Source organism: Exophiala xenobiotica (genome assembly GCF_000835505.1).
Source record: "Exophiala xenobiotica strain CBS 118157 unplaced genomic scaffold supercont1.2, whole genome shotgun sequence".
Lineage (NCBI taxonomy): Eukaryota > Fungi > Ascomycota > Eurotiomycetes > Chaetothyriales > Herpotrichiellaceae > Exophiala > Exophiala xenobiotica.
In genome coordinates this window covers 1,363,329-1,390,211 of record NW_013562493.1, presented here as the reverse complement: position 1 = coordinate 1,390,211, position 26,883 = coordinate 1,363,329, and the positions used below count along the sequence as shown (strand labels likewise).

Here is a 26,883-nt window from a genome sequence, read left to right as displayed (position 1 = left end):
TTACCAAATACGTTCCAGTGCAAGCCACGAGAATTTGACATGCCATTGGGATAGAATTCGGCCTTGCAGACTGCCATCAGAATCAGCGGCATAACGCCAATGAAGCTGATGAGCAGAAAGCACTTGCTCTTCGCGCACAGACTGATTGGCACCTCACTGAGACAGATGTGACAACTCAAAGTAGGGCGATAGTAGAGTGGATTGTGCGGGAGTACGCTGCTAGATCCCACGGAAGGACCACCCCTGATGCTGCGCTTCATCGACTGCTGAACCGTAAGCCGTCGCAGAAGTAAATGCTCCTGGGATCGAATGCCTGGTTGTGACCGGCTCAGTGCTGTCGTCCTCTTTTGTTGATGTCTGCTGATTTGGTGCAGAGTTCACTTGACTTGACTTATTTCCTGCGTTCCCGAACTGTGGCGTTTGATCTGCTTGAACTTTGACCCATTCATCCTCGAGAGGAACCGAGCCCCGGGTTTCGGCGCTATCATCTCCTTTAGTAGGTTCATATTTCCAATCTGGCGGAGGCTTGAGGTCGTCGTCGTCTCCTGGCAGCTGGGTGTCGACAATGTTGTTACCAATTCGTTGGAGCCAACGGCCAATGATTGTTTGAACCCACTGATAGAACAACCATGCTGCAGAAAAGACGCCCATTACTATCACGATCCAGCTGATATTCACGGCACGGTTGCGTCCTGTTGGAGCTCTCCCAGAAACTCTGCTGGAGACAAAGCCGGTATTGCGCAGGTTCCACCATTGAAAAGGGTTGAGTATCATGGTTCTGAGAAAACTCAAGACGCCCATGGAAACCAAGCCTTTCGTGAAATGTAGAAGCCAGCCAGACATTGCGTCCTCAGATTGATTGACTGTAACCTCTTGCCACAATTCCTCATGACCCAGAAGGGTTTCGTAGGGATCGGTGTAGAAGTTCAGGATCGGATCGGCAACGAATCCAAGGAAGAACATGATGAACACCATGACAAGGAGGGTCAAGATGCCGGAAGAGACTCTGCTTCCCAGATATCTCTGGATCGTCAGACGCTTGAAGTTGAACTGGTGACCGCACTCGTGACATTTCCACAGCGAGTTTGGGCGGTTGACCTCGGTTCTAGACCGTCGCAGGCAGAGCTCGTGGATGTATCGCATGCCGCCCTTGCAATGACATGGTTTGATAAGTCGGCCGTATTCGTCGTCGTTTTTGTATTCGACGAGGGGGCGCTGCAAGCGAGCTGGCACACCTGGAGGGTAGAGGGTGACGGTGGGATAGACATCTTCAAGGCACAGCCGACAGGTTCTCGGCGGGTAGGTCCAGGTTGGGGCTGAAGAGTCAGTACTCTCTTTGGCCGTGTCTGCGGGGGGACTCTGTGTAGGTTCCATGTCGTGAAAGAGGTGGTGTCTAGTGTTAGCTGATTTCTGAGATGCCACAAAATCTCCCGACCTGAAATATGGACATGGTCAAAGAGAAATTGTCTGAAGCAGTGCACATGAAACAAAGAACGTAAATCTAGGAGCACTGAACGAGAATAAAGCCGCGCATTATATTCATACTCTCCTCACAATAGTGAGCGCCGAGAATTGGCAGCTCGGCGCGATCCAGGGACAGAGAGGGAAGATAGTGGGAGAAGAAGTCAAGCGAGAAACCAGGTGTCGATTTTGAAGGGTTGTCCGCTGTCCGGGGACTGTGGTGACCGGTCAATGCCAACTGTGGCAGGTCTGCCGAATCTACAAACGCGACCGCATTGCGTGGAGAGTCTGCCTACATGCATCGACCTACAGGTAGCATTTTGCATACTCTAAAGCTCTACCCTCAGCTTCTTCCAGATCTTTCCGAACCGTCGCATATCCAGAGGACTCTCACTTTGCAAATTCTTGGATCGTCATTACTTCGCCAGAATGGCGGACAGATACTCCTTCTCCCTCACAACTTTCTCGCCTAGGTATGTCGCTACCACTCGATGCGCGGGACCCTATGTGCTAACAACCTCTCAGCGGCAAGCTCGTTCAGATAGGTACATGGAGCTAATCACCGTCTGCGTTGCTGGAAGCTCACACCTTTTACAGAATATGCCCTAAACGCAGTCAATCAAGGTGTAACATCGTTAGGGATAAAAGGTATATATTCTGCGGTCATTTATGGCATCACTTGCTCACCAATGGGTCAGCAACGAACGGCATTGTCCTCGCAACAGAAAAGAAGTCCTCGTCTCCCTTGATCGATGCTCCTTCACTCTCGAAAATCTCCCTGATAACACCCAACATTGGAATGGTCTACAGCGGCATGGGTCCTGACTACAGAGTCCTGGTCGACAAAGCCCGTAAGGTATCGCATACCAACTACAAGCGCATCTACAACGAATATCCACCCACGCGGATATTGGTCCAGGACGTTGCGCGGGTGATGCAAGAAGCGACCCAGTCAGGCGGTGTACGACCGTATGGTGTAAGCTTGCTAATAGCCGGATGGGACGATGGCATCGAACCGGAGACCACAGAGGCCAAAGAGGGCGAGACGGAAGCAGAGGCCAAGCTGGCAAGCAGAAAAACTGGCGGGATACTCAAAGGCGGACCCAGTCTGTATCAAGTCGATCCTAGCGGAAGTTATTTTCCCTGGAAAGCAACGGCCATCGGTAAGAGTGCGACGAGTGCAAAGACGTTCTTGGAGAAGAGATACAATGATTCATTGGAGCTCGAGGTAGGAGATTCAGCGCTGAATATCCAGTGCTTAGACTGACGTGCTCCTCAGGACGCCATTCACATTGCATTATTGACGCTGAAGGAAACCATTGAAGGAGAAATGAACGGAGACACAGTCGAGATCGGTATTGTTGGCGAGCCAGCGAACCATCTACTCGGCTTTGAAGGTGTCGAGGGTGCTGTCGGTCCTCGCTTCCGCAAACTCACGAAGGACGAGATTGAGGATTACCTGACGAATCTGTGATCGAACCAGCTACGAGGTTTTGTCTCCTGAAGATTGTAATCTAGAAGAGGGAGCATGTGCTTCTATCTGCATGGCTATGGCGCACAAGGGCAGATGGTCAATCGGGCACAAATCAAGCTCGTGTGGGTGGTCCAAGAGAATATCAATCGAAAACGGCTGCTAGTCAGCTAGTCTGCTCACCGCAATCGAAGGCTTCCTGGCTTCAGATGTCGTTATTCGGTCACTGTCTTATGTCTTAGGTCAGGTCAGCTTTGTTTGCCATTCCTCTAGTTCCTCCCCGTACGCCCAGGTCTTTCCACCGGTACTACCGCACACTTCTTAAAATGGATGTGGCGTGCCAAACTTGCCAATGCCTTGTATTTTCTTGGTATTGGTACGAATTCGGACACAAGAGATTTGGCACATTGGCCATCGGCGAGCCAAGAGGCTCAAGTGTTTCAAGTTTCCGGGATAGCCGATTGTGCAAAAGGTCAAAGCGAGCTCGCAATGTTACGTAGTATGTAATAATGGCCGAGCTCGGCGTGCTGAGACACGCAATGCAAGTCATGACAGTACAAGCGAGATGAGACGTGGTGCAACTTCAATCACCGCGCCCTAATCTGCGATCTACTTGAACTTGTATTTATTGACGATTCGGCGTAGAATAAAAGTGCAGTGACACGTTGTGGGTAGCATTGACAAGAGAGAAAAAGAAGAAAACAACAGAAACTGGATTTTTGTGTGTCTACAAGACATAAGGCGGCAAGAACCGGACTTTCGATGCGCTGTATTAAGTACCTCTTCCTATGCGAGGTGGTTGAAGCCAGTGTGGCCAGTACTTGCATCGGTTATAACCGCCGCTGCTGATCCCGCTGATCTCGAGATGATCGAATACACGCAGGCCTCGGGATCTGTCATCCACAGTTCCAAAGCTGAATAGGCGCTTTGTTTTTCAGGCACTTGCCTGTGCCCACGGCTCTCTTCAGCCTATCTCCACGGTGTAGAAAGCGCGCGCGCATCGTGAGAATACAATAGTCGTCATCCCAGGAGTTTGGGAAAATAGCAACCAAACACATACAGCATAAAGTTGGACGCAAAAAAGCGCTTCAAGACCGGAGACAAAAAGGCCCGAAAAATTGTGATCATTCCTTCGTAAGCAGACATAGATCAAACACATTATTTCACTTCCGCACCGCAGAAAGTAAACATTTCTCCCACCAGTCCCGTAACATGAGGACGGTAGCCCGGCCATCATCCCGTTTCTCCGTCCCATCGGGATTGCCCATGATGATCGCAAATAGCCAGAAAACAGCGACGATCCAGGCGGCTATTGCGTTTCCGAGGCTGATGATCGGAGACACGAGGTGGATCAGGACCAAACACGCGGGGCTGAATTCGAATGTATGAGCGTGATCCAGCGATTTGGCAAAGATCATCTGTAGGTGGTTGCGGAACAGAGGGCCGACCATCCGGACTAGGGTGATGGTTGGTGAGCATTCGCGCCGGCACAGTCGGAGCGGGAGCAGTAAGATGATGGTGAAAAGGGCGAAGATGGAATATAGGGCGCTGAAGATGCAGTGCAAAGGGTCGAGGAAAGATAGCCAGATCTGTCGGTCACAGTGTTAGTATGTGGTTTAGAACTGCGGTGCTGGAGAGAACGTACCAGGATCCAGAAAGCGTGGTCGTTCTCCTTTGCCTCCTCACTGGCTTCGGGCTGGATATACCGGAACACGGTCGAGTTGTCCTCTACCAACTCCGACCGAGTATGACTGCCTCTATCCAGGTTTGCTCCGATTTGTGAAGGCTGGTATGAGTGTCTGACGGGCTCTTTCCATGTACCTCGTTCTACCTGCGGACTGTATTGGTACTGTTTGTTATGTAGGTATCGTTCGGTCTCTGAGGCAGTTGAGGAGCCGGACTCGTCACTGGACACCGAACCTCCGACCCGCCTGGGCTCGGTTCTCTGAGGGGTAGTCGGGCTTCGAGGGTTTGGATTGAGATGGGCGGCTTGAGGGTGCAGTAGGGTGGGCGAGTAGTGGTGGTTGTGACTGAGGGGCCGAACACTGCTGCGATTGTCGTAGTATGCCGCAGAATGGCTCATAGGCGGCGAGACAGGGTTTGACGAGGCCATCAAGGCCGTGAAAGACAACCCAAGGAGTTGTGGTCGACGAGCGAGGTGTAGCTTGTGCTCATAACCGGGGCGGCAGGGGACTGTAATCTGAGGTGGCAGCGACAACACCAGCCGGAGAAGCTGTGGTAGGACGAAGTCGAGGTGACATGGGGAGCAAACAATGATATAGCAACATGATTATAAGAGAGAAAAGACCACAGCGAGCACCAGGACCACGACAGAGTCTTGACTTCTTGTCTCTGGCATGGAATCCCTCCACATTCGCGCAACAGCGCCGCTTGGTATCTTGGCTTCCTCTCGGCATCGCTTGGCCTTTTCTGCAAATGTCATCCGCCGGCATAATGCATAATATACTTGCAGCCTTTTCCTACCTTTGGCAGAGGCAACATGGATCTGCGGAAGGCGGTCGCTCCAAATGTCTGCGATGTTGTCTGGTTGTCCCAGTCTATTCGGTAGACCTGGGAGCGTTTGTTTGTCCAAGCCCGGATGTGAAAGGAAGTGAATGCACGCCCAGGTGCCCAGATCGGCGTACAGGAATTGGACGTCTCTTGGCAAGGGAGAACCGGCAACTTTGGGCCTTGGACACTAGGCCGACAGGGAGGACAGGCTCGACGGGTACGTAACATGGTCCATATCCAACGAATTAAATCATGACTTGTTCCGGCCAGGGGTGCTTTTGCGCGCCCGAAGAGGGGCATCATGGGTTTTTAAATCCGCTGACTGTACCTCCGTGGAAGCCTAACAAGAGCCTTGTTCTCCAGCCCAAGAACTCTTTACCAGCCTGATGTGGACCACGAATTTTTCGTCCACGTAACCTGAGAAATGCCAACAGCCTTGTCCGTGACATTTGTCTCAGCTGCATGTATTGGCAGTTGTGTCCAGATTCATTTTCTGAAGCAAGTGCCAAGTAAATGACTTGAACGGTCGCCATCACATGTAATTGAGTATTTCACTCATCAATTGCCCTTGCCTGCCATTCCAGCGGCAATGGCAATGACCATGGGACGCCAATGTGTAGGGATACGGATCTATGCGTTGCCTCTTATCTGGACGTGACGCTGCTCTTGAGGAGCGGCGACTCTCGCGAAAGCTATGTAGATCAGTGAGATGATGCTGTTGGTTTTGAACGCAGAGCTGCTGCTTCGAGGAAGAGTCACGAGCCTGTTCTTGGATGATAATACGAGGAAGTTATTTCGACAAACCAAAAAATGAGCAGGATACGGTCTGCAGCCCAAGACTGATCATTTCTCAGACTGTTGGCGCCAAGGATGGAGGAGGAAGACACCGAGGAAAATGTATGTCTTGGCTGCTTGGGCGAGATCACTTTGTGAGGCGTGACTGCCTACTCCGATAGGGCCGGAGTGGTGGCAGGTAATGGTTTCGAAAGAAGTGTCTCCAGTAACCCAGTAAGCGCAAGTGCTGGACCACAAAGTAATTATCCGTATAGGCAGCGCTCGATGCACAACAACTATTCTTGCCAGTGGATTGGACACGAACATGCGCCTGGTTGCAGACAATTGTAAGTCCTCCGAGTAGATAAGCCTGCTGTTACAGTACCGCGACTTCTCTTCGGTGGGAAGTTCATGTCGTGACCAGTCTCGTGCCTGCTAGACCGACAAAACACTTAAAATGTCCCTCATGAAATCACCTGACAGAGTCAGCAAGGGGGAAAGAGCATAGGGGTTTTTTGTGATGAGGATACGCAACCCCTCAAGAATGAGGAATCACGTGTCGAGTCGTCCACAGTTTCCCATTCCAGCCTTCAGGTGATTAGGGCGCTGCGCTGTACGAAGACCAAAAAAGTCTTTTCAAGAGTGTCGAAGTAGGTGGTTGAGCTCACACTCACTGCGCACCATCAAAAGTCTCCGCCCCCAGCAAGTGATCTCGGGGTAGTGTCGGCTCAGATGTGCACATCTCAAGTCCAGAAGCTAGAATCACTTTACGCTCGAACGTACCTACTTAGCACTCGTATCTCCAAGGAGAAATGTCCACCAAGAGATCGCGACATTACACCGGACATTGCTACCGTGGGTACGGCCCAAGCTTGATTTGCTACTACACCCGGTTCGGACACAAGGACAAATCATCTGGGAAGCCAAAAGCCAATCGAAACATCTGAAGTGCGATGTTCCTGCTGCTGGGAGACAGCGTTGCAGAAGACGCTGTAGTACCACATGGCTGGATGGACCATGATGCGGTGCATTCAGAACTTCGTGGTAGGATACAAATGCAGTTATCCAGCCGAGTCTTTGTGTATGTGTAACATCTGCCTCGAAACCCCGGATTGCACTAGTCCGGCTGCAGTCGTCCGCGATCTCGCGTCCAAATTTCTCAAGGCGTGTGAAACGGAGGTGTTAATGCTTGTGTAGGAAGAATTGCCATACATTGAGCAGGCAGGCCGAGTAGTGACGGGAGTAACCCCGCAGGCGTATAGAATCATGGTCAGTAGGGATCCAGGAATAATGATGCCTGCATATACGATAACAATGACAATATTAGCACAGGTATACCCCCTACGCTGGCTGATGGCAAAGGTATAGTAGGATCCGTTTCTGACGCTTTTTGTGCTACCATGTCAGGATGGAGTCATGATGACGGCTTGTTGCCTACGTAGTGCGCTCCGCGTGGGCGGCACAGGGGTTGACTTTGTGTCATCTGTTTCTGTCGAAGTACGAGTACCGAGTACGACCTGCGATTCTATTTGTATTGCACAACGGTGATCCTCGAGCAAAGATTGTCTTCAGAGAGATGCGCTTTATTGGCTGCGGAGGAGAGACTGCCGTCATCACAAGGATATGTATCGGCTCATGGAGCACATCAATCGATGAGGGCAAATGCCTAGATATTGCTCAGGTATACCGTCCCTTGGTGGGCGCTGAGAGACGATCTGCCTCCATCTTGAGTAAATCAGCGGTCAAGCAAGTGATGGCAAGTCACAAATGGCAGCTTTGACATCGGTGCGAGAGTCGGCCGCGCCTACAAGTACTGCTCAGATCTTCCTGGGACAAGCCATTCTGACACGTCGGAAAGGCTACCCATGTTACTGTTAGGAGCAAATCGTGGTGGCCTTCGGCATCAAAACGTCACAATAAATATTTGAAAGAGTGACTGGGTGACTGGCTAGATTGACGTGGATCCTTAGTCACTACCAAGTACGAGCCTTGGCCATTTGATACGGGAGGTCAGCATGACGCCCCGCAGCAGCCACATTTTCCGGACACGCGAGGCCCAAAGACGCCCATAACTTAGCGGAAACCACCATGTCTGGGTTTAGCCGGCGCCGCCGACCATCCCCAAAACAAAGCCTCGCAACTGTACCGAAATAGCCACGGGATAGGAAACCCAAGCCTAAGATCGTGGCCTTTTTGTTCCTGGATTCATCCTTCAGGTGGGCAGGAGGTATAAAGGTTATATTTCTGCAGGACCGGCCATCTCTTGTCGACGGCGTGACACTCGTAAAATGTCCAGGTGCCCTGGTTGAGGCTGGTCGTTTCATCCCCTCGCCCACTCCGAGGGATGAAAGTAGGATGGTTGGCTAGGGGCTCAATTTCATTCGGGTTGTTTTTGCGGGCGTGGCTTGCTCGGGTGGGAAGCCAGGTTCTCGAAACGAGTCAAGATTGGCAGTAGGCTCACCAGACTCGTGGAGGTCCAAATGAGCTAGGCTTGCTAGGCGAAAACTAGCCCTGGAAGAGTTGTGGAGAAGATTGGTCAGGAGGCCGTGTGTGATTGACATGGATGATGGAGGAGGCCGGCAAGCGAAGCGAGGGGAGAAGCTCCGAGCGAAAAGGTGGACCTGGCACCCTTGGTCGAGTGATGAAATGAAGAAGGCCCCCCACGAGCCAACCTGAACTGACAAGCATGCCAAACGCCAACAGCACGGCGAAGGCACGGCCCACTGTTCGTTCTGTTCGTCATGCGGTGGCTGTTCCAACATGGAAATCGACCGGGAGACCTGGACTAGGGGGCCCTGGTCCCCTTTTGTTAGCCCCGAAGAGTCAGTCAGCCTCTCAGCCTCTGCAGGTGGGTTTTTTGGCCTCTGTCGCATCAGTAGGTTGGCGATGACAGCGATCAGCACGAGGTTCTCTGTCGGTCCTTCCCTCGGTGTGATATCTAGTATGACATTCTAGGCGAGTTGTGCACCACAGTCATCTCCAGGTCTGAAGATGATGGTTTGGAACGAGGATATTGTGGCAAGAGGCTCAAGTAATAAAACTCCAGACGGCCATCGCACCGACACCCAGAAGCATGGTTGACAGCCAAGCCATTTGTCTCTGGACGGTAGAGGCTTGTTTTTGTGTGAAATCTAGGTTCGCTTGATGCTCGAGGCGGCTGTCAATTGTCACCCTTGGAAATGTCCAATTAGGCGACATGTGTCCAGTAACAAGGCCTGACATGGAGCCTGTGGCAGGCCAAGGTGAGCTTGGAAGCCCACTGAAGCCTTCTTTTGGAGCCGGGGTGTTTGCCAAAATGTCAATCAGAGGGACCACCCGGCCCACACTTTCAAGTGATCGAAAGCCCCCAGTTTTCTTCACTCCTTCCGGGCTTTCCCAAGCTCCACAGCCTGCAAGCCTGGTCGCTTTCTGGCTGGCGGACCCCTTGAGGCTAATGGGCATTTGCCGCCTAGCCCTTTCCAGGCGACCTCGCCAGAGAAAATCAGAAGGAGAAGAAGCGTGCTCCGTGCGCCGTGCACCCGTGCAGGTGGCCCCCTGCGCCCCTCTCTGGCTTTTGCCTGCCTGTCCATCCACTTGAACCACGGCCGTCATCTTTGATCCCAGGCATGGCAGATCTGTAGCAGGCCATGAAACCCTAACGCGCTAGTGGTTGCGCTGCTTTGCGTCCCATCTCGTAGCCGTTCCCTCCTCACCATCTTCATTTCTCTCCATCCTCTTCCGTCACCCGCCTCCACGAGTGCAGCCAAAGGCTTCATATTCATTCCGCAATTCGGACGGCCATTTGTGTCGCTCGTAGCGCGGACCTTTCACCCTGTTCTCCTTGTAATCTCCCTTACTTTTATCCTTGACACCTCTGCCACTACCGTTGCTGTCGCCCTTCATCAACAGCCTGATTGCAGTTCTTTAGCACGCGAGGCATACTTTGCTAAGCTCGTGGCATTGGGCGCATCGCAAATCGAGGTGCGGTCATACCCTATAGACAACTCAATCCTTCACTTGTTGTTTCTCGGGAAGAGGAGGTACATAGCTGGTCATAATACCCTGCCGGCGCTCAATTCGCCGAGGCAATTCTAGCTGGTTTCAATCCGGAAGCAGCTTTGACAGAGCAGTCTCACTTGCCCGCGAAATCTAAAGTCCGTTGACCGTTTCAACTATGGCCCTCGTTCCTCATCCATCGCCGCCGGGTGTGTTGGGCCTACAACCCCCTCATCTTGGCCAGTACAACGGGGCGGCACCAGTTGATGCACACATGCAACGACAACGGCTACTGTCTCAATTGAATGAGTCGACATGGCAAAGAATCGGTAAGCTAGTTCAGCTCTTCTTGCTGTCGGACACCCGACTCATCTGTTTTAGGCTCCTTGAATGAATTGCTAGGAGACCATGAGGGAGCGTTATTCGCATACGAGCAAGCTCTGCGGCACAACCAATGGTCACCGCAGACTCTCAATGCCATCTCATGTATCCTCCGTACGAAGGAGAAGTATCCAGAAGCCATGGAGTATCTCAAGAACATCCTGAAAGTAGAGCCCGCTAATGGGGAGGCGTGGGGAAATCTTGGTAAGGTTCTTGGCTTCCTTTCCTCAACAGCTTCTTACCATGGGCAGGCCATTGTTACCTGATGATGGACAATCTACAAGAAGCCTACACGGCATATCAGCAAGCACTCTACTATCTCCCTGATCCAAAGGTATGTTGTCGCAAATTTGTTTGTCCTGCCTGAATCCAAGCTAATGCTAGCCAGGAGCCCAAATTGTGGTACGGCATAGGCATCCTCTACGACCGATACGGCTCCCTTGAGCACGCAGAGGAGGCATTCTCTCAGGTCATGCGGATGCAGCCAGACTTCGAAAAAGCCAACGAAATCTATTTCAGACTCGGAATAATTTACAAGCAGCAACAGAAATTTCAACAGAGTCTTGAGGTCAGTTGGTTTCTTGTTCGGCGTTGATGTCACTAACGGCGCCGCAGTGTTTCAAATATATTGTCAATGATCCGCCACGTCCTTTGAATGAGGAAGATATCTGGTTCCAGATCGGCCATGTTTATGAGCAGCAGAAAGATGTATGCATGCAACTCCTTTTCCATTGCCGTTTCACCTTTTCTAACATCGTTACAGTTCGAAGCTGCCAAGGCTGCTTATCGACGAGTCCTTGAAAGAGACCCCAAACACGCCAAAGTGTTACAACAGCTCGGCTGGCTGCATCACCAACAGAGCAACAGTTATGCTAGCCAAGACCAGGCAATTGAGTATCTGGAGCAATCAGTTAGCTCAGGTTTGTGCAACAATACCCATGTCCGAAATTTGTCCGCTAATTTGCCTCCCAGACAATCAAGATGCCCAAAGTTGGTACCTGCTTGGACGTTGCTATATGGCGCAGCAGAAATTTCCCAAAGCATACGAAGCCTATCAGCAAGCCGTGTACCGAGATGGTCGCAACCCTACCTTCTGGTGTTCCATCGGCGTCTTGTACTACCAAATCAACCAGTACCGTGACGCACTTGATGTATACTCCCGTGCGATTCGCTTGAACCCGTACATCTCGGAAGTGTGGTACGACTTGGGCACTCTGGTAAGTCCGACGCCACATTCCCATCTCAACGAACAGTCCTGACAGCCTTTTTAGTACGAGTCGTGCAACAATCAAACTTCGGACGCCCTTGATGCCTATGCCCGCGCTGCAGAGCTTGACCCTACCAACACTCACATCAAGGCCCGTCTCGCCCTGCTGAGGAGCGGCCAACCCACCGGACCTAACCAGCAAAATGCTCCTGTCCCTCAAGATGTCCATCCACAAGCATACCAGAATGGCGTCGGTGTCCCACCGGGCCCTCAATGGGGTGGCCCTGCGGCTTCTAATCAGCAGTCGCAACCGCCGCCGGTTGATCCTGCCAGAGTCCACGACTGGACCAGGGGCATCGCAGGGATCCAGCAACCTCCACAGCCCAATGGCTTTGAAGGTCGTGACAGCATGAGGGCTCCTCCTCCACGTGCTCAGAGTCCACGCATTGAACCCCTGCGCCCCTACGACTCTTCGCGCCAAACCCCATCCCGGAAGATCCAGTCACCATCACCTAAAATGCAACCTGGAATGTATCCTCCAGGTCCTCAAACATTACCACAAATTTCCATGCAAGATCGTGGTCCTTCATTCGGTGGTGTGCGCCCATCACCTACCATGAACGGAGCTCCTTTGCCGCCTGCCAATGCCCCACCATCAAACAATACTCTGCCTCCATACGGACGACCGTTCAGTCCACCAAGCGAGCTGCGACCACTTCGAGATGAGCGTCCGTCATCTCCGGGAGGTGCTTTCCGGCCCCCACCATTCCAGTCTGGACCTTTCCCAAGCATTGCTAATGGCGTTTCCTCTGCTGCTCCACCTTTACCCCCCGTAGAAGGACCAGCAAGAGAGGATCGACCGCCCTCTGCAATGAAGCGTACCCGCGAATGGGAGGCTGATCAAGGACCATCAAAGAAGATCGCCAATGATGAGACTCGTGCTCGCTTGGACGATCCAGGCCGGCGACACAGCCCTCCTGGACGTCTTCCTACACCGAACGACCATTTCCGACGTAGCTCCTCAGAGGTACGTCGCGAGAATGAGCGACGAGCTAATGAGAACTATCATCCGTCCGAGGCGGCTCATCATCCTTACAGTCTAGCACCTCAGCAGATACCCTCCATGCAATCGATCTTGGACGGCCCAAAAGATGAACGTCCGGAGCATGTTGAACAAGCTGCTCGCAAAGTAGAGGTTGATGAGGACTATGATAACAACAGCGAAGATGATAGGCGAGCTGGTACAGGGCCTACGAGTAGCCCTCAAGTTGCTCCTCCTCCGTCAGCCACCTCTAAGCAGGAAGCCACTGCATGATTTGAACGTTCGTTATTCTCTTTCATTGGGCGGATTTGTCTTGAAGGTGTTGAGGCACATTGTACAGCATGTCGGGTTTACGGTGGTCACTCTGGAAAAAGCCCATTACTGCTTCACAGCTTGACTCTATACCAGAGTTTACTACATTCTCGGCAGAAACGAAATGACGATTGCATTGTTAGCATGTGTGCTATGGTTCCACTCGTATCTCTACAAGAGCGCTCACGTGAACCAAAGAGGAGTGTGGGATTTATAGCTATTCGAGCCCACCCATGGAGGAAGATGTGCCTGGCTTTTGTCCTTCCAATCCTCCCAAAATATTGGCCGTGGCAGCATACTATGGTCTCATGGGATAAACGGTGCAACGCAACTCGCATAACCGGGGTGCAACATATCTGCCGCTTGCATGCTCGGGCAGCAGTTGGCCATCACATTGAACAGGAGGCCGTCCTGCCACGTAAATTGTGATTGCTGCTGTTTGTGGTCGAATGGTACCCTAGCACCAAAGACTGTACCAATATTGTGTGTAACAGCTCGCTGAGCATCACATATGGCTTCGGAATGGTTGAATCAGAGACTGCTAATACTCGAAGGTTCGCTTTAGCGTCGTCTTCGCAGATTAGGTTCTCATGCGTGTTACCGTCAGACTTTCGGTCGCCGTTATTGACAGACCAATAGCAGGAGAACCGACCGTCAAGACCTTTCTGACCTGTCGCTGAACCGATATAGGCTTCCATAAGGTCGCCATTCTGAACCGCTTTTCCGGTGACCATATCAAGGCAGATAGTACACAGGAAAACTCCTTTCCATTTTGCAGGTAATAGGAGAAGCTCCTTTCGGGTTAAGGGCCCCCCCCCGAGGACGAGACTGACTGTCTCTGGTGCGGCTTGTAGGATGATTGGCAGGACATGCTGCACCGAGATATACATGAGAAAGTTCCACCATGCAACATTCATCGCTCTCTCGGTTCCTGCAGACGAGATCTCTTCCAAGAGAACGCCTTAGCTGATTGCTGAAGGCTCTCGAGAATGAACTTGAACCGGAGCTCATACCGCATGAGTCGTTGCTGTTTCTCTGTCCACGACAGATCTGACAGTGCCTTTGGCAAGCGGCAGCCGTCGAAGAATCGCCGTCGGTCCTCCGGCGTGGATGTGTTGGGAGTAGGTGCCTGTTTCTTCCCCTTTCCCTTTTTTCCAGCCACGTACTCGTCCTCCTCAGCACCATCGATGACGATACCTCCGGGTTTCGGAGCAGCAGTGAGGTTTTCTGAGAGGATTATACCTCTAACATCATCATCATCGTCCTCCTCATCATCGTCCTCATCATCATCGTCCTCCTCATCATCGTCCTCCTCATCATCGTCCTCATCATCGTCCTCCTCATCATCGTCCTCCTCATCATCCTCCTCATCATCCTCCTCATCTCCATCCTCGGCCTGATCCTCATGTTCGGATTCGTCCACCTAGGACTCATCTTCATCAGAGGACGTGTACACGACTCTAGCAGCTCTTGCTCGCTTGCTGGGTCGGAGTACGGGGTCGTCACTGGGACATGGCGACACGGGGCGTTTAGACTTGGCCTTGCCCTTCGGCGGCTCAGACCTAGAGGTCGGAAGCTGGCTGGCTTGAGGCTTGCTGGCTGCACGCTGGGAGAGAGGGGTTCCGTGGCATGGTGAGCTATTGGCAGAAGAGGGTTTGATGGTATGTACAATTTCGAATTCTTTCTAGCGATTGAGCTAACTGTGTCGACAAAATCTAGCAAATAGCTTTCGTTTTTGCACTGTACGATGGAGATCGAAAAGGAGAAGGATTCATGATCCATCGAGCAGAAGTCCCAACATGCAGCATGCTCGCTCTTTCCTCCATCACAACGCCGTATTTGGGTCTGCCCCCCTCGGGTGACGTTGCAACATTATTCGAGGAAGTCTCAACTGCACAAAACCTACCGTCTTGTCTCAATGCTAATTTCCCCAGCGATATCTCGCCGAGAAGACGGATATAAGACCTGCATCGAGTCGCTGGCATTCCACCATAGCTAGTTTTTAGCAGCTCACGATGCGGCTTCCTGACAAATCATCCTGGTCAGGAAGAAACCACACATTGGCTCATGGATTCTGCGAGGCGGAGCATTACCATGTGTGTGTATATATACATGTGTGGGCGCGTGTGTGGGCGCACCTACATGGTTGCTGGAAGCCATGACAATAATGTATCTTGTGTCGCTGGCGGGCGGACGAGCGACGAGCTTTATGTGAGCACAACCACATCGAAAGCATTGCCCCCCATTCGCCATTGTCAAGTGTGCAGGTATGCTACTATCATTGATTGAGAGACCAGGCTGAAACATTGTGGGTCCTTTGAAAACACTGCTCCGTCCCAGTCCAAGTATAGAGCAGGCAACAATCCGTGGGGAGACGTACTATGTACATAATGGGTACTTGAGGAGAGAGAGGAAGGCTGAAGAAAGCACGAGCATCGGAGCGTCCGTACTACGGTCTCATGGGTAAATCGTGTAATGAAACTCGCTTAACCAGGGTGCAAAACAGCTGTCGCTTGGATCGGCGAAGCAGCAGTTGGCATCGCATTGAGCAGCAGGTCCTCCTGCCACACATTTTGTCCTCGCTGCTGTTTGTCGTCGAATGGCACCCTAGCGCTAAATTACACGATCACCCATGAGACAATGGTTAAGGTAGTAAATCCCTCGATCCCGCGGCTGCACGTGACTAAACTGATATGGCAACCTTACCGAAGACACCATTCCCGTTGAGGAAAAGCGATTAAAGTGCCAAGCTCCCACAAGCCGTAACTTTTAGCACTTGCCGACTTGAATTTCAACACCGACCAGTTCTCACCATCAAAGATTCAAGATGTCGCACCGCAAGTTTGAGGCGCCACGACATGGCTCGCTGGCTTTCTTGCCACGAAAGAGAGCTGCCAGACACCGAGGAAAGGTCAAGAGGTTCGTTCCCCAGAAGTCATGACTCGGTTTCAGAGTCGAAGCTAATACCGCTCACAGCTTTCCAAAAGATGACCCCAAAAAGCCTGTTCACCTTACAGCTTCCATGGGGTACAAATGTGGAATGACTACCATTGTCCGGGATCTGGAACGACCAGGAGCCAAGATGCACCGCAAAGAAATCGTCGAGGCTGTCACTGTCATCGAGACTCCTCCAGTAAGTGAAATGCGCTGTCAGAGATGGTGCAGGCTAACCTTGACTAGATGATCGTTGTCGGTCTTGTCGGTTACATCGAAACTCCTCGCGGCCTCCGATCCCTCACGACGGTCTGGGCAGAACATCTTAGCGACGAGCTGCGACGAAGATTCTACAAGAACTGGTACCGATCGAAGAAGAAGGCTTTCACCAAGTACGCCAAGAAGCACTCCGACAACAAGGGTACTTCGGTTACTCGCGAACTCGAGCGCATCAAGAAATACTGCACTGTCGTCCGTGTCCTTGCTCACACCCAAATCCGCTCAACACCTCTCAAGCAAAAGAAGGCGCACTTGATGGAGATCCAGATCAACGGTGGAAGCGTTGCGGACAAGGTCGACTTCGGCCATGGTCTGTTTGAGAAGCCAGTTGAGATCGATACCGTCTTCGAGCAAGATGAGATGATTGATGCCATTGCCGTCACCAAGGGTCACGGTTTCCAGGGTGTCACCAGCAGATGGGGAACCAAGAAGCTGCCCAGAAAGACACACAAGGGTCTGAGAAAGGTCGCTTGTATTGGTGCATGGCATCCTTCCCACGTCCAATGGACTGTTGCCCGTGCTGGTCAGATGGGTTACCACCACCGTACTTCCGTCAACCACAAGATCTACCGTATTGGCAAGGGCAAGGACGAGAAGAACGCCGCCACCGACTTCGATGTTGTCAACAAGCAGATCACACCGTATGTTCTGCACTTCTGCCACACTAGTCTCATTGCTAACCTCTTGCTAGAATGGGTGGCTTTGTCCGCTACGGTGAGGTCAAGAACGACTTCGTTCTCCTCAAGGGCTCCGTTCCAGGTGTCAAGAAGCGAGTCATCACTCTCCGAAAATCCATGTTCCCTCACACATCCCGCAAGGCACTTGAGAAGGTCGAGCTCAAATGGATCGACACTTCTTCCAAGTTCGGTCACGGTGCATACCAGACTCCTCAGGAGAAGAGACAGTTCTTGGGTACGCTCAAGAAGGATCTTGTTGCTGCTTCGTAAGGATTTGGGTTTGGTGAAGGACAATGGAAGCTGAAGAGATGATGTATTTGTGCCTGAACACAGGTGGGATGCTCCAAAATGATACCACGTGCCTTCCTGTTTGAGCGGAAGGTAACGGAGCAAGGGCAAAATAGGAACGGTATCATCCTCGAATGAAAACTAACTGCAATGACTCAACATACATATTCCTTTCGTTGTGCTTTTCGTCTTGAATCTACTGACCTGTCCGTTCGCCCTATCCTATCGGCCACCTCTAGGTTTTCTCCCCGGCTTTTTACGCCAAGTCTTCACCGACGGCGAACTGCTTTCCTCAGACCAATCGCATCTCACATCACATATGCAATATGCAGTGTGACTGCAACTGTGCTCTGGCGCCCGCTAGATGCTCAAGCGTGTCCGGCTGAAAATGAGAGCACGACGTAGATTCAGACTCCATCGAGGTCTTTCGGTGCCTACTGATACGTGGTGCACTTCCCTTTGAACTGCTCCTGAAGAAATATTTCGACCTCCAGGGAATTTTGCCTCTCGGAATGTCGTCGACAAAGTCGGCGATAACTACCTTGGCGATTCGATTACAAAGATCATTCTCGTTATCCGAGCAATCGAGTCTGAGGCCACCTCAAAAGACCTTCTCATGGCCACTCGATGCATCCGCTGCCCAAATCAAATCCTTGCCGGTCATCAAGCTCGCATCCTTCGAGCGATGTTCTTGCGACGGATTCGACGCAGAGCAAGCCCACTTGAGCGTTCATACGCACAAGACCGAGCTACGCGAAGCGAAGGGCGTGGCCATTTCTTACACTTGGGGCGAGTTCGATCGACAGAAACGGTGTATTGGTCGTAAGTGCGGCAGCCCTGCCAATGCTGTCTTTATGGAGCTTGGAGCGGAATGGAGAGTTTCTAGCGTCCAAGAACGCCTGGCGCAGTTGACGAAACAATATGGCGGTTGTTGGGTCGATCAGTTCTGCATGCCGCAGAGCGAGGAGAAGATAAGGCAGACTTTAGCCTCGATTCCGTCGATTTTCCGCACCTTGCATGTCACTGTCCTCCTCCCTGGTTCGCTATGTGGCTGTCTGCGAAAGCGTTCGATGAATATCAGGCCGCCAAACACGAAGCAGATGCACAGGAAGCCTCTGCAGAACAGCCTCCCGAAGCCAGTGCGCAACTTGACAGACGCATGGAACGTTTAAATGAGTGTCTGGCAGGGAGTGACTGTCTGAACTCAAGTGGTGCTTGTTCATGGACAAAACGCTTGTGGACGTTACAAGAGTTCGTCTACTCTACATCCTGCTCCTTCCTGTTTGCCAATCAAGAAGTCGTGGAATGCTGCAAACTGGAAGACATCAACAACTCTCCATCAGGGAAGCTTCGGCAACTGAATGATTACTCTTGTCGGTTGTATGAAGACTGTGTCGAATATCCTAGGCTCTCGACAGAAGAAGTCCAGCTTTTCTTGGCCAGGGAAAACCTTTCAACTTATACAAGGCTGCGCTTCAATGTAATGTGTGTGCAGACCACTACCGTGCAGGATTTGCAGGATAACTCCGATAGACTGGCATCCCTGCTCCTGGGTGACGTCCAGGTTTGGGACGTCGCGAGCTACGCACCAGACTCCGCAGTGCCCTTACTCAAAACACTGTTGACGATCCGTGAAGAGTCGCGAACAGCTACACAAGCAGCAGATTACATTTTGTCCGTTTTTTCCAGCCCTGGAGGGATACACAGTACCCAAAACTCCAACCACCTCACCCCCACAGAATTGCTGGAGGATGCCTTAGCACAACTACACAATCTTTCGGACTTTTTCGTACCTAGTTATTCTCCTGCGGGGCTTAGTGGCAGTATCTTCTGTTCTGCGCAATGGTCTCCTGGCATATCTCGAGCAGCTACCGAAGTCAAGGATAGCACGGACATATTCAGTTCGTTCCGGCGGGGGGAATGCGTGATAGTACGTTCGCCAGCACGTCTACCCCTAAGGCTTCAGAGCACACATAATACCACGTCGCTCGGACGGAATGCGCAGAATTTCGGTTCCTGGATTAGGGAAATGAACGTGAACAAAACCATTACCTACTTTACAGTAATGGTAGTCCGACAATTGGAACCTTACCTTCGCCGCGGAATACGTCTTGAATGGCGCTTCGAGATGTCAGTCGATGATGGTATCGCGAAGCTAAACTCCTCATCCGAGTCCGACCGAGTGGCTGCCTTGCTACGGCTGATGAGCTGGGTTTCGTCCGACCCGGTTCAACATAATACCTAGAAGATATATCAAGTACAATTCGGAAGTACTACCCTTCCGATAGTCCTATCTCGAAGGGAGTCCTTCAGAAGGCAATATACCAGATGACCTGCGAAGTTCCGTGTCTGGACGTCACGAGATGTCGTCAGAATGGAATACGGGCAATATTCGGTCAGTACACTCGAGCAGAGAAAGCAGGCACCCAGGAGGAAGAAATGTCGTCTCAAACATGTGTGGGTCTTATCAATGCAGAATCATTTGACCAAGCTCGCTCGTCTGGCGCAGAGTTGTTGACTATCGGACTACAGTCCCAGCCCGGAACGCCAGTCTACGAGGCAATCCGGGTTCCTGGAACATCTCCACCAGAATACCGGATCATAGGCGATTGGGTCCCTCTCCGTGACGACCTCAGAGTCACCGAGTAGGAGCCATCATGGTTCATGACAAGGACGAGCATGATGCTTACATAGTGTGAGGGAGAGCGTCCCGTGGCGATGGAGGACAGGATCACAATCGGACTGTGCAGAGGGGGTCTTCTTGAGTAAGCCTGGAGTCTGGATGGATCATACTGATAGATTTGACAAATGTTCCTACAGTAAAAACAGAAATGACATTTTCTCATAATCGTTTACCTAGGAAGCCATTGACGCAGAGGATAGAAACCCGGACGTGTGAAGCCCTTGATAGTAGTCAACGCCAGATGGTCGTGGTCAGGCGGATCGTGACAGCCTGAATGCCTCCCAGACACACAACGTAAATCATCTCAAAGTCCTCAAAGATCGCCAGGACGAATAGACTCTCAATGCTCTCCCGAGGTTGCTACCGGTAGCTATCCTAGGTTTCCATAATACCAAAACCTGTGCATGGAGGTTGGAGAATGACTCGATCACCAGTGGCATGGTCCAAGAGAGATCATTGGCGCCTCGTCTTTGATGACTTTTATTATAACACCAGGGCCTGCGGATCTAGGCTGGCGAACATATCAAACCATGATCCGCACTGCTGGGGTGACTTCCAGAGATCCTCAAGTGCCGAACGTATCGACTTGACGGCGTTGAACTTGAGATTGCCGTACACAAGGTCCAGTTTCCGCAAGATCGCCTGCTGAGAGGATTCGATGACAGCGTGAGCGCCCGCCACCAGCAGTGGGAAGAGAGAACAGTTGAGAGCCTTTGACTGTGGAGGCATGCCCATGATACAATCGAGGCAAGCCTGTGCATGTTGTTGGACCACGTAGTGGTTGGCTGGCAGTCCGCATACGGCGCGGTAGAGGTAGAGATTGGCTGAATGTTGGAAGGCGCGTAGTAGTGCTGAGGATGGGACCATGTCTGGGTCCAAGGGTTTGGAGTCCTCTAGATCTTCGCGGTCGGTGAGCTCAATGGGGCTGATTGAAGCGTAACCGGGCCGGAGGTCGGCTTCGAATTCTTTGATTCTTTCGATGGAGAATTCCTGCTGGCCACTGGAGACGAGATCCTGATACAAGGCGAGCTCGGACATTTTGCGGAAAATGGATGAGAAGGTCTCCATTCCCGAAGGTGTGTTTTCCCACCACACGGCGTTCGTGTCCATCATATCCCAGACATGCGACGGGAATGAAGGAGCTGTGCCGTGAAGGAGGGTGTTTGTTAATGATGTTGTGGCGAATTCGGATAGGAGCATCTTCATTGACATTTCGCCGTCGGACATGATCGTGGGTAACCCGCCGAGAGAGTCGATGATTGCTCTTGCGCCGGCATGATGGCTCAGCGTCGAAGAAGAGGGTTGATTGCATTCGACGAAACCGTCGGAAAAATACATGAGAAGTACCGCGACAAGCACGGTAGAAAGCGGCATGCCTTTACTGCCAGCCGCGTCGGCGAGCTGCTTTCGCACCGTGGTCAGGCAATGGAGGCGCTTGTTGTGCACGTTTTCTTTGCTGTTTCGCCCGTCAAACAGGACACGATGCGAGTCCGCCATGACACATGTTGCGAGAAGGACTGATCGATCGGCCATGGCCATGGCGATGGGGGCGGGACATGGCTGTGCCGAGGTCGAGAACAGCGGCCATACTCGCGAGCGGAAATAGTCGATGGCGCGCCGTTCATTGATGGCTAGGTTATACCCTCCTGAACCGGGCAGTGAGTTGTGATATAAGCACAGTTGATTGCCGACGGGTGAGCCTTTGCTGGGCCGGGCGTCCCATTTGATCAGGATCCTGTCGTAGTTGCATTTCGTGCCTGCGACGACGCATTTGCCGCAGGATGGCTTTTGGAGGTCGCATTTGACGCGGCGTTGTTTGCAAGACCAGCATGACCCCTCGACGGTACGGACTCTCTTGGGTGGCATAGGTGTGTCGCGTAATGGAGTTTTCTTTTGGCTACATCAAGACGGGAATTGAAAGAGAAGCGTTTGCATTGGTTGCGCAGTCCGCTCGTCATGGAGGGATACTGGCATCAAGATACAACTACCATACGCGTGGGTATTGCATGCGCGTCAATGTTGACTGGTTGATCGCTGAGACGAGATGAAGAGGATTAAAGGATGCCCTGATGTTCTCGTCGTTGGAATGAGAAGCCATGCCAAGCTTGAGAAGCGGGGATGGATGCTGACTGAAGAAGGTCATCATAGGTGGTGATGGTGGCACCCAGGTGGGAGGATGAAAGAATCGTCAGGGGCGTCATAGGCGGCAGTCAAGCGGCCGATCTAGGCACTTTTCTTGCCACTAAGCGTCGTTCCAGGCTAGATCTGATAACAGTTTAGGGAGCATGATGGAGCCTTGAAAGGCGGGGAATGAGCAACGCATCCAGGCCCGGAATAGAGGATGAATAGACGCGACTTCATCACTACGCTGGACTTCCACAACATGCTTTTACAGTGTATCAAATTTACATTGACGTCTACAATATACAAAGTCTGATAGATTCGACACGAAATTCGCAGTCCGCAGGCAGACACCTACGACGTTCCAAAATTGGCGAGACTCGGCCAGTCTGAAGAAGCATTAACAAGTTAGCCAGCAAATAATGCATATTTGTGGAAGAAGAAAGACATACCAAAGATTGTCCGACTCGCATTTTTCTTCGTCACCAGCAGCTCTGTGCCGACATTGATCTCGCGTCCTCGATCAGCATCCCTGCAGAAGCCATATCTCCCGAACACAGGGCTGTACTTGGCTCCCGTGTCGACTCTGCGATCTTTGTTGAGTTTCTTCCAGACCTGACCTCGATCATCCTCGCAGGCTTTGCCGGTGGTATAGTCGACTGTGATGCTCTGACAGCGGTAGCAATTCGCGGTCAAAGCCATCTTGATGTCTCCGCTAAAGGTGAGTTCAGCCCAGAAGTCTTCGGCAAATGGTTCAGAACTGCCAGAGACAACTAGATTGGGTCGAAACTTGGTCACATCCATTTCTTGTCCTTCGGCTAGGCGGGATGAAACCTGGTCATTCGACTCTTTTGTTACCACAAGGTACTGCGCAATGTCATTGAAGACAATTCTCTCAACTGGCCGCCCGATGAGCGGTACTTGTGCAAGTATCCGTGTGGGCAGTGAGGCTCTCGATAGGGCAGCTTTGCTGTTTGGCGCAATGGAGCCGAGAACAGCTCTTGAATACTGGCCAATGTAGGCCAGGCGGACCTCGAATCCAAGGTAACGAGAGAAAAACTTGGTAAACTCTTCGCCCATGTCGAGAGCCAGGGTCGGACTTCCGTGAAGATTGACCTCGATAGGCTCAAGTGCTTTCGGGTCTGGTCGTAGTGGAAAGCGGATTTGATTCTTTGTGCCTGTCCATGACAACTTGGCTGAGGTGTTGCCATCACCGGTCCAGATCACTACGACGTTTCTCTCTTTGCCAACATCTTCAAGAGCAGTCCGAAACAAAGCAAGTCGAAGGTCGTATCCTATGAACATGGTCTCGAATTTGACCTTCTTGGTGTCGGCATCTCGATGTACTTTCTGCAGGCAAAACGTTCGATCACCCTCGAAGCCGAATTGGCCAATGTTCGCCTTGTCCAGAGAACATCCTCGGATGCCTTTGACAGGGTAGACATAGAGCTAGATGAGGACTCTTCAGCGTCGAGTCCTGAAGTACTGAGTTGCGTACTTACAGCTTCCACCTTCAATCTGTCCGAGGACTGTGCTGGCCTTGCCAAAAAGCGCCCAAGCAGCACCAGCAGGACACTCAAGCCAGCCGCACACACTGCATACTGGTTCATTGAGGTGAAATGTTTCCCGGACAACTGCTCCATTTCTGACCAGATTTCCAATCTTCGAATCTGCTGTGTTCAAGAGGAGACCCGTGATGTCAGAACAGTACTTGACGCCCGAATACCCGACGCTGTGCAGTGGCTGTGATTGTTGGTTTCATGGGCATATTCAGAGACATCTTTTTGTGGCGATCCAAACGCTTTGAAGTCTACAATGGGCCTACAGCGGGCAAGACTTATCTGTGCGGACTGGTTCTCACCAATAACAGCGATCCAAGCTTCGGAAAGGAGCTTTGGACTATCTGATTGCTTATCTGGGCTTAGTTCCATGGCTCTGAAGCCGAATTGCGCTCAAGGCCACTGTCACGGACCTCATCGCCGGGCTGGACGAGGACCCAAGACACGGCCTCAACGGCTACGTTCTTCAGCGGTTTCCAGTACGTCGACCGTGGCTCTGATCTGGATTCATGCCACTCTAGCGTTCTCTCCTGAAGGATGGTTCTTGGCTTTCTCCTTGGCTTTTTAGCCAGCTATCGAGCGGAAGTGAAAGATCGAAGAAACCGAAACCGTATCTTACTCCGATGTAAAAGAGTCTTGTCCTTTGCCGTCGACTGATGAATCGACCTGATGCTCCTGCTTGTCCTGTCCAGAGCAACATGCTCAATGTTCACTGTTAGAGTGAAAATGAGTTGAGAAAAGCTAAGACCCCTAATGATTGGTCCTCGGCGGACCAAGAATCGTACTCGATATGAGACCGAGTCACCAGGGAACTTTGAAGGTTGTTGCTGCATGGTCCTGGCAGAACCAACTGTCTGAAGATATCGAAGTTGACAGACGGTACTAAACAGTTGGGGAATTTTCTCATTCGGTAAGGCTAGTGAGACTCATCATGGCCGAACCAGGAAGAAGACCGGGGGTCATAATGGGGGATGATGGGGCTCACCAGGCTCTGGTGATGGTGTTAAGCATCCCCACCACCAGCCTAACATCGCTGATCGAACCCGAGACCCCCCATGCACCCCCATGATGCCGACATCAGCCTTCACTTCTCACTGGATCTGTTGGATGCCTCTATTCTATCATCACACTACCTCCAGTATCAACAGGACCTTCCCCTTCCCACCGCCGTCTTACTGCTACGCCAGTACTTTCCCATGGCTTGAAATGCAGATTTACCTTGACTATGAACAGCATTGGCAATGTTTGCCATCTTCGATACTGCCAACTTCACACCAACATCGGCCACTTCTCCGGCGGACTTGAAACGTGCCTGCGATACCTGTAGGAGGTTGAAGATCAAGGTCTTTGCAACTCAAGGAGCTATTCTATCTTTTCTGACGAAGTCTTTAGTGCAGGACTTCGCGTTCCAGAGCAAATCAGTCGTCGAAAGCAGGGACCACTTGCAATGAATGCTGGCGAACTGGGACGAGGTGCACATACAATGATCAGCCTGTCAAACGGGGTCGTCCACGAAAACAGTAAGACTGACGATTCCGGGGAGGCTATATGGCCCTCTCCGCTAATATCGCTTTTCAGGAGTCGGCATACAGCACGAGCTGAAAGACTTGTGGAACTGGATGTTGCCTTGTGGCCCAATCAACAGTCCGAAATATATAGGTCCCACGCAATTTCTCAACATGTGCAAGATCCTGTTCCAGAAGCAGCTATAGTAGACGTCGATGTTCCGGACACAGCTTCGCCGCATCCATCCCCAGCATCTCCGTCGGAAGCAGGTCTTGAAAGAGATCTTACAGAAGGCGAGATATTTCTGCCAGTTGATCTGCCACCCACAAGCCATGATCTCGTCGAGAACGCAGCCAATCACTCCCTGACGGATGAACTACTATGTACAATGGAGATGCAGTCAGGTGTGGACATTTGGAGCAGTGTCCATGAGTTCTTCAACACGATGTACATCATTTTTCCTATTTTGTCCTACGCTGATGTCGCTTCGCGTCTCATCGAAACGCCGGATTGGTTTGCTGTCCCCGATTTTCGCACCTTGCTACTATCTCTACGGCTGCTGAATGCTTGTGGGCAATTTCGAATGGACTCAAAGAACGAAACGTTCTTCCGCCATCTCATCAACCAAGTGGAAGTATCACGACAAGACCATGATTTTGCAGACCCGGCCACTCTCGATGCAGTGGTTTGTTCTTTGTTTCTTTTCACCGCATATAATGTTCTTGAGAAACACGGCCGTGCTTTCCTCTATTTAGATGAAGCAGCTTCCCTCTTGGAGGCAGTGATGCCTTGCGATGAAAGAGGCAAGCAGCGAAAGCTTCGCCTCCAGCAAGTTCTGTTCAACACCGAGGCTGCCACACTCAAGATATATGGGAGCGCAAGCAGCCGACGCAGAGTATGCCGACCACCTCTCAACGTCGGCATCGCTTCAGCAACAGAAGACGGAGTCGGGATCGGCTTGGACTCCGTCAAAGTCGCAGCGCATCTGCTCAGGCGACTCACGGAAATCAATCTTGCCGAAGACGCGGATGCACTTCAAAGAATCGACGTCGAATCCGAAGCAGATGTCGAAATTTTATGCGGCAACGTTCTCCGACAACACCGTTACTCTCGAATCCAAGCAGCTGATGTCGTCCTTACTCGGCAATGGCAACTGTCGTCAAAATTCCTCGCCACTCGTAGCTGCGGACTCTCCCTGGAACACCCAACATGGTCGGCAATTGAGCATCTCGGACACGTTGCGATGGCATGGGTTTGTGTACTTCGAGAGGGTGAGCTGCGGATAGTAGGTTTGGGAAAGCTGGCTGGACTAGCCCATAATCTCTACAACTTGGCTGGACCCATGAGATGTCGGTTCGTCCTGGGTGGCCTCGCTGGAGCTGTCAGCAAGGAAGATCACGACAGACGGTATGCACCTGCACTCGCTAAGATACTCGTCCCCATCATGTCGGCAATTCCAGCAGTGATCAGTCCCCCGAATGACTGCGAATCCCTGCAAAGCATGCCAAGTGCACAATTTGCGACTCATACAGTTCAGGAAATGCTTGAGCCTAGCTGGAACCCTCGGTCACAGGGCGAGAAGAATCCAGATGCGGGTCTCTCGGTTGGCAGTGTCGCAAATGACCGAGAAGAAGCAGAATTTGAGCGTTTTATTGATCTATCCGGAGTCACGTACAACATCACCAATGATACTTGAAACAGT

At 51.7% G+C, this 26,883-nt stretch overlaps 11 protein-coding genes across 11 annotated transcripts; 6 read left to right on the top strand and 5 right to left on the bottom strand.

Annotated features, from left to right (window-relative positions):
* Nucleotides 1-219: 219 nt before the first annotated feature.
* On the bottom strand, nt 220-1,374 carry PV05_02706 (uncharacterized protein; the record flags this gene model as incomplete). The annotated part of the gene is made up of 1 exon (XM_013463289.1): nt 220-1,374. The coding sequence occupies one exon, from the start codon at nt 1,372-1,374 to the stop codon at nt 220-222; it is 1,155 nt and encodes a 384-aa protein (XP_013318743.1).
* Nucleotides 1,375-1,771: 397 nt separating this feature from the next.
* On the top strand, nt 1,772-3,186 carry PV05_02705 (uncharacterized protein). Its single transcript, XM_013463288.1, has 5 exons — nt 1,772-1,934; nt 1,987-2,006; nt 2,059-2,109; nt 2,160-2,689; nt 2,741-3,186. Exons 1-5 carry the CDS (start codon nt 1,891-1,893, stop codon nt 2,933-2,935), a joined length of 840 nt encoding a protein of 279 aa, XP_013318742.1. The 5' UTR covers nt 1,772-1,890; the 3' UTR covers nt 2,936-3,186.
* A 457-nt stretch (nt 3,187-3,643) lies between these two features.
* On the bottom strand, nt 3,644-5,544 carry PV05_02704 (uncharacterized protein). The gene is made up of 2 exons (XM_013463287.1): nt 4,578-5,544; nt 3,644-4,521 (listed from the first exon to the last, which is right to left on the bottom strand). Exons 1-2 carry the CDS (start codon nt 5,043-5,045, stop codon nt 4,096-4,098), a joined length of 894 nt encoding a protein of 297 aa, XP_013318741.1. The 5' UTR covers nt 5,046-5,544; the 3' UTR covers nt 3,644-4,095.
* A 4,386-nt stretch (nt 5,545-9,930) lies between these two features.
* On the top strand, nt 9,931-14,210 carry PV05_02703 (uncharacterized protein). Its single transcript, XM_013463286.1, has 8 exons — nt 9,931-10,521; nt 10,574-10,777; nt 10,825-10,907; nt 10,962-11,141; nt 11,189-11,281; nt 11,337-11,493; nt 11,546-11,790; nt 11,845-14,210. Exons 1-8 carry the CDS (start codon nt 10,371-10,373, stop codon nt 13,093-13,095), a joined length of 2,364 nt encoding a protein of 787 aa, XP_013318740.1. The 5' UTR covers nt 9,931-10,370; the 3' UTR covers nt 13,096-14,210.
* On the bottom strand, nt 14,048-15,294 carry PV05_02702 (uncharacterized protein; the record flags this gene model as incomplete). The annotated part of the gene is made up of 2 exons (XM_013463285.1): nt 14,048-14,557; nt 15,277-15,294. The coding sequence occupies 2 exons, from the start codon at nt 15,292-15,294 to the stop codon at nt 14,048-14,050; spliced, it is 528 nt and encodes a 175-aa protein (XP_013318739.1).
* A 633-nt stretch (nt 15,295-15,927) lies between these two features.
* Nucleotides 15,928-17,477, top strand: PV05_02701 (60S ribosomal protein L3). The gene is made up of 4 exons (XM_013463284.1): nt 15,928-16,053; nt 16,111-16,267; nt 16,315-16,988; nt 17,039-17,477. The coding sequence occupies exons 1-4, from the start codon at nt 15,962-15,964 to the stop codon at nt 17,292-17,294; spliced, it is 1,179 nt and encodes a 392-aa protein (XP_013318738.1). The 5' UTR covers nt 15,928-15,961; the 3' UTR covers nt 17,295-17,477.
* A 347-nt stretch (nt 17,478-17,824) lies between these two features.
* PV05_02700 (uncharacterized protein) lies at nt 17,825-18,484 on the top strand (the record flags this gene model as incomplete). The annotated part of the gene is made up of 1 exon (XM_013463283.1): nt 17,825-18,484. One exon carries the CDS (start codon nt 17,825-17,827, stop codon nt 18,482-18,484), a length of 660 nt encoding a protein of 219 aa, XP_013318737.1.
* Nucleotides 18,485-19,399: 915 nt separating this feature from the next.
* On the top strand, nt 19,400-20,127 carry PV05_02699 (uncharacterized protein). The gene has a single exon (XM_013463282.1). It carries the CDS (start codon nt 19,641-19,643, stop codon nt 19,959-19,961), a length of 321 nt encoding a protein of 106 aa, XP_013318736.1. The 5' UTR covers nt 19,400-19,640; the 3' UTR covers nt 19,962-20,127.
* A 32-nt stretch (nt 20,128-20,159) lies between these two features.
* Nucleotides 20,160-22,025, bottom strand: PV05_02698 (uncharacterized protein). The gene has a single exon (XM_013463281.1). The coding sequence runs from the start codon at nt 21,859-21,861 to the stop codon at nt 20,479-20,481; it is 1,383 nt and encodes a 460-aa protein (XP_013318735.1). The 5' UTR covers nt 21,862-22,025; the 3' UTR covers nt 20,160-20,478.
* A 445-nt stretch (nt 22,026-22,470) lies between these two features.
* Nucleotides 22,471-23,759, bottom strand: PV05_02697 (uncharacterized protein; the record flags this gene model as incomplete). Its single annotated transcript, XM_013463280.1, has 3 exons — nt 22,471-22,505; nt 22,569-23,565; nt 23,619-23,759. 3 exons carry the CDS (start codon nt 23,757-23,759, stop codon nt 22,471-22,473), a joined length of 1,173 nt encoding a protein of 390 aa, XP_013318734.1.
* Nucleotides 23,760-25,122: 1,363 nt separating this feature from the next.
* PV05_02696 (uncharacterized protein) lies at nt 25,123-26,877 on the top strand (the record flags this gene model as incomplete). Its single annotated transcript, XM_013463279.1, has 1 exon — nt 25,123-26,877. The coding sequence occupies one exon, from the start codon at nt 25,123-25,125 to the stop codon at nt 26,875-26,877; it is 1,755 nt and encodes a 584-aa protein (XP_013318733.1).
* Between the last annotated feature and the right edge of the window lie 6 nt (nt 26,878-26,883).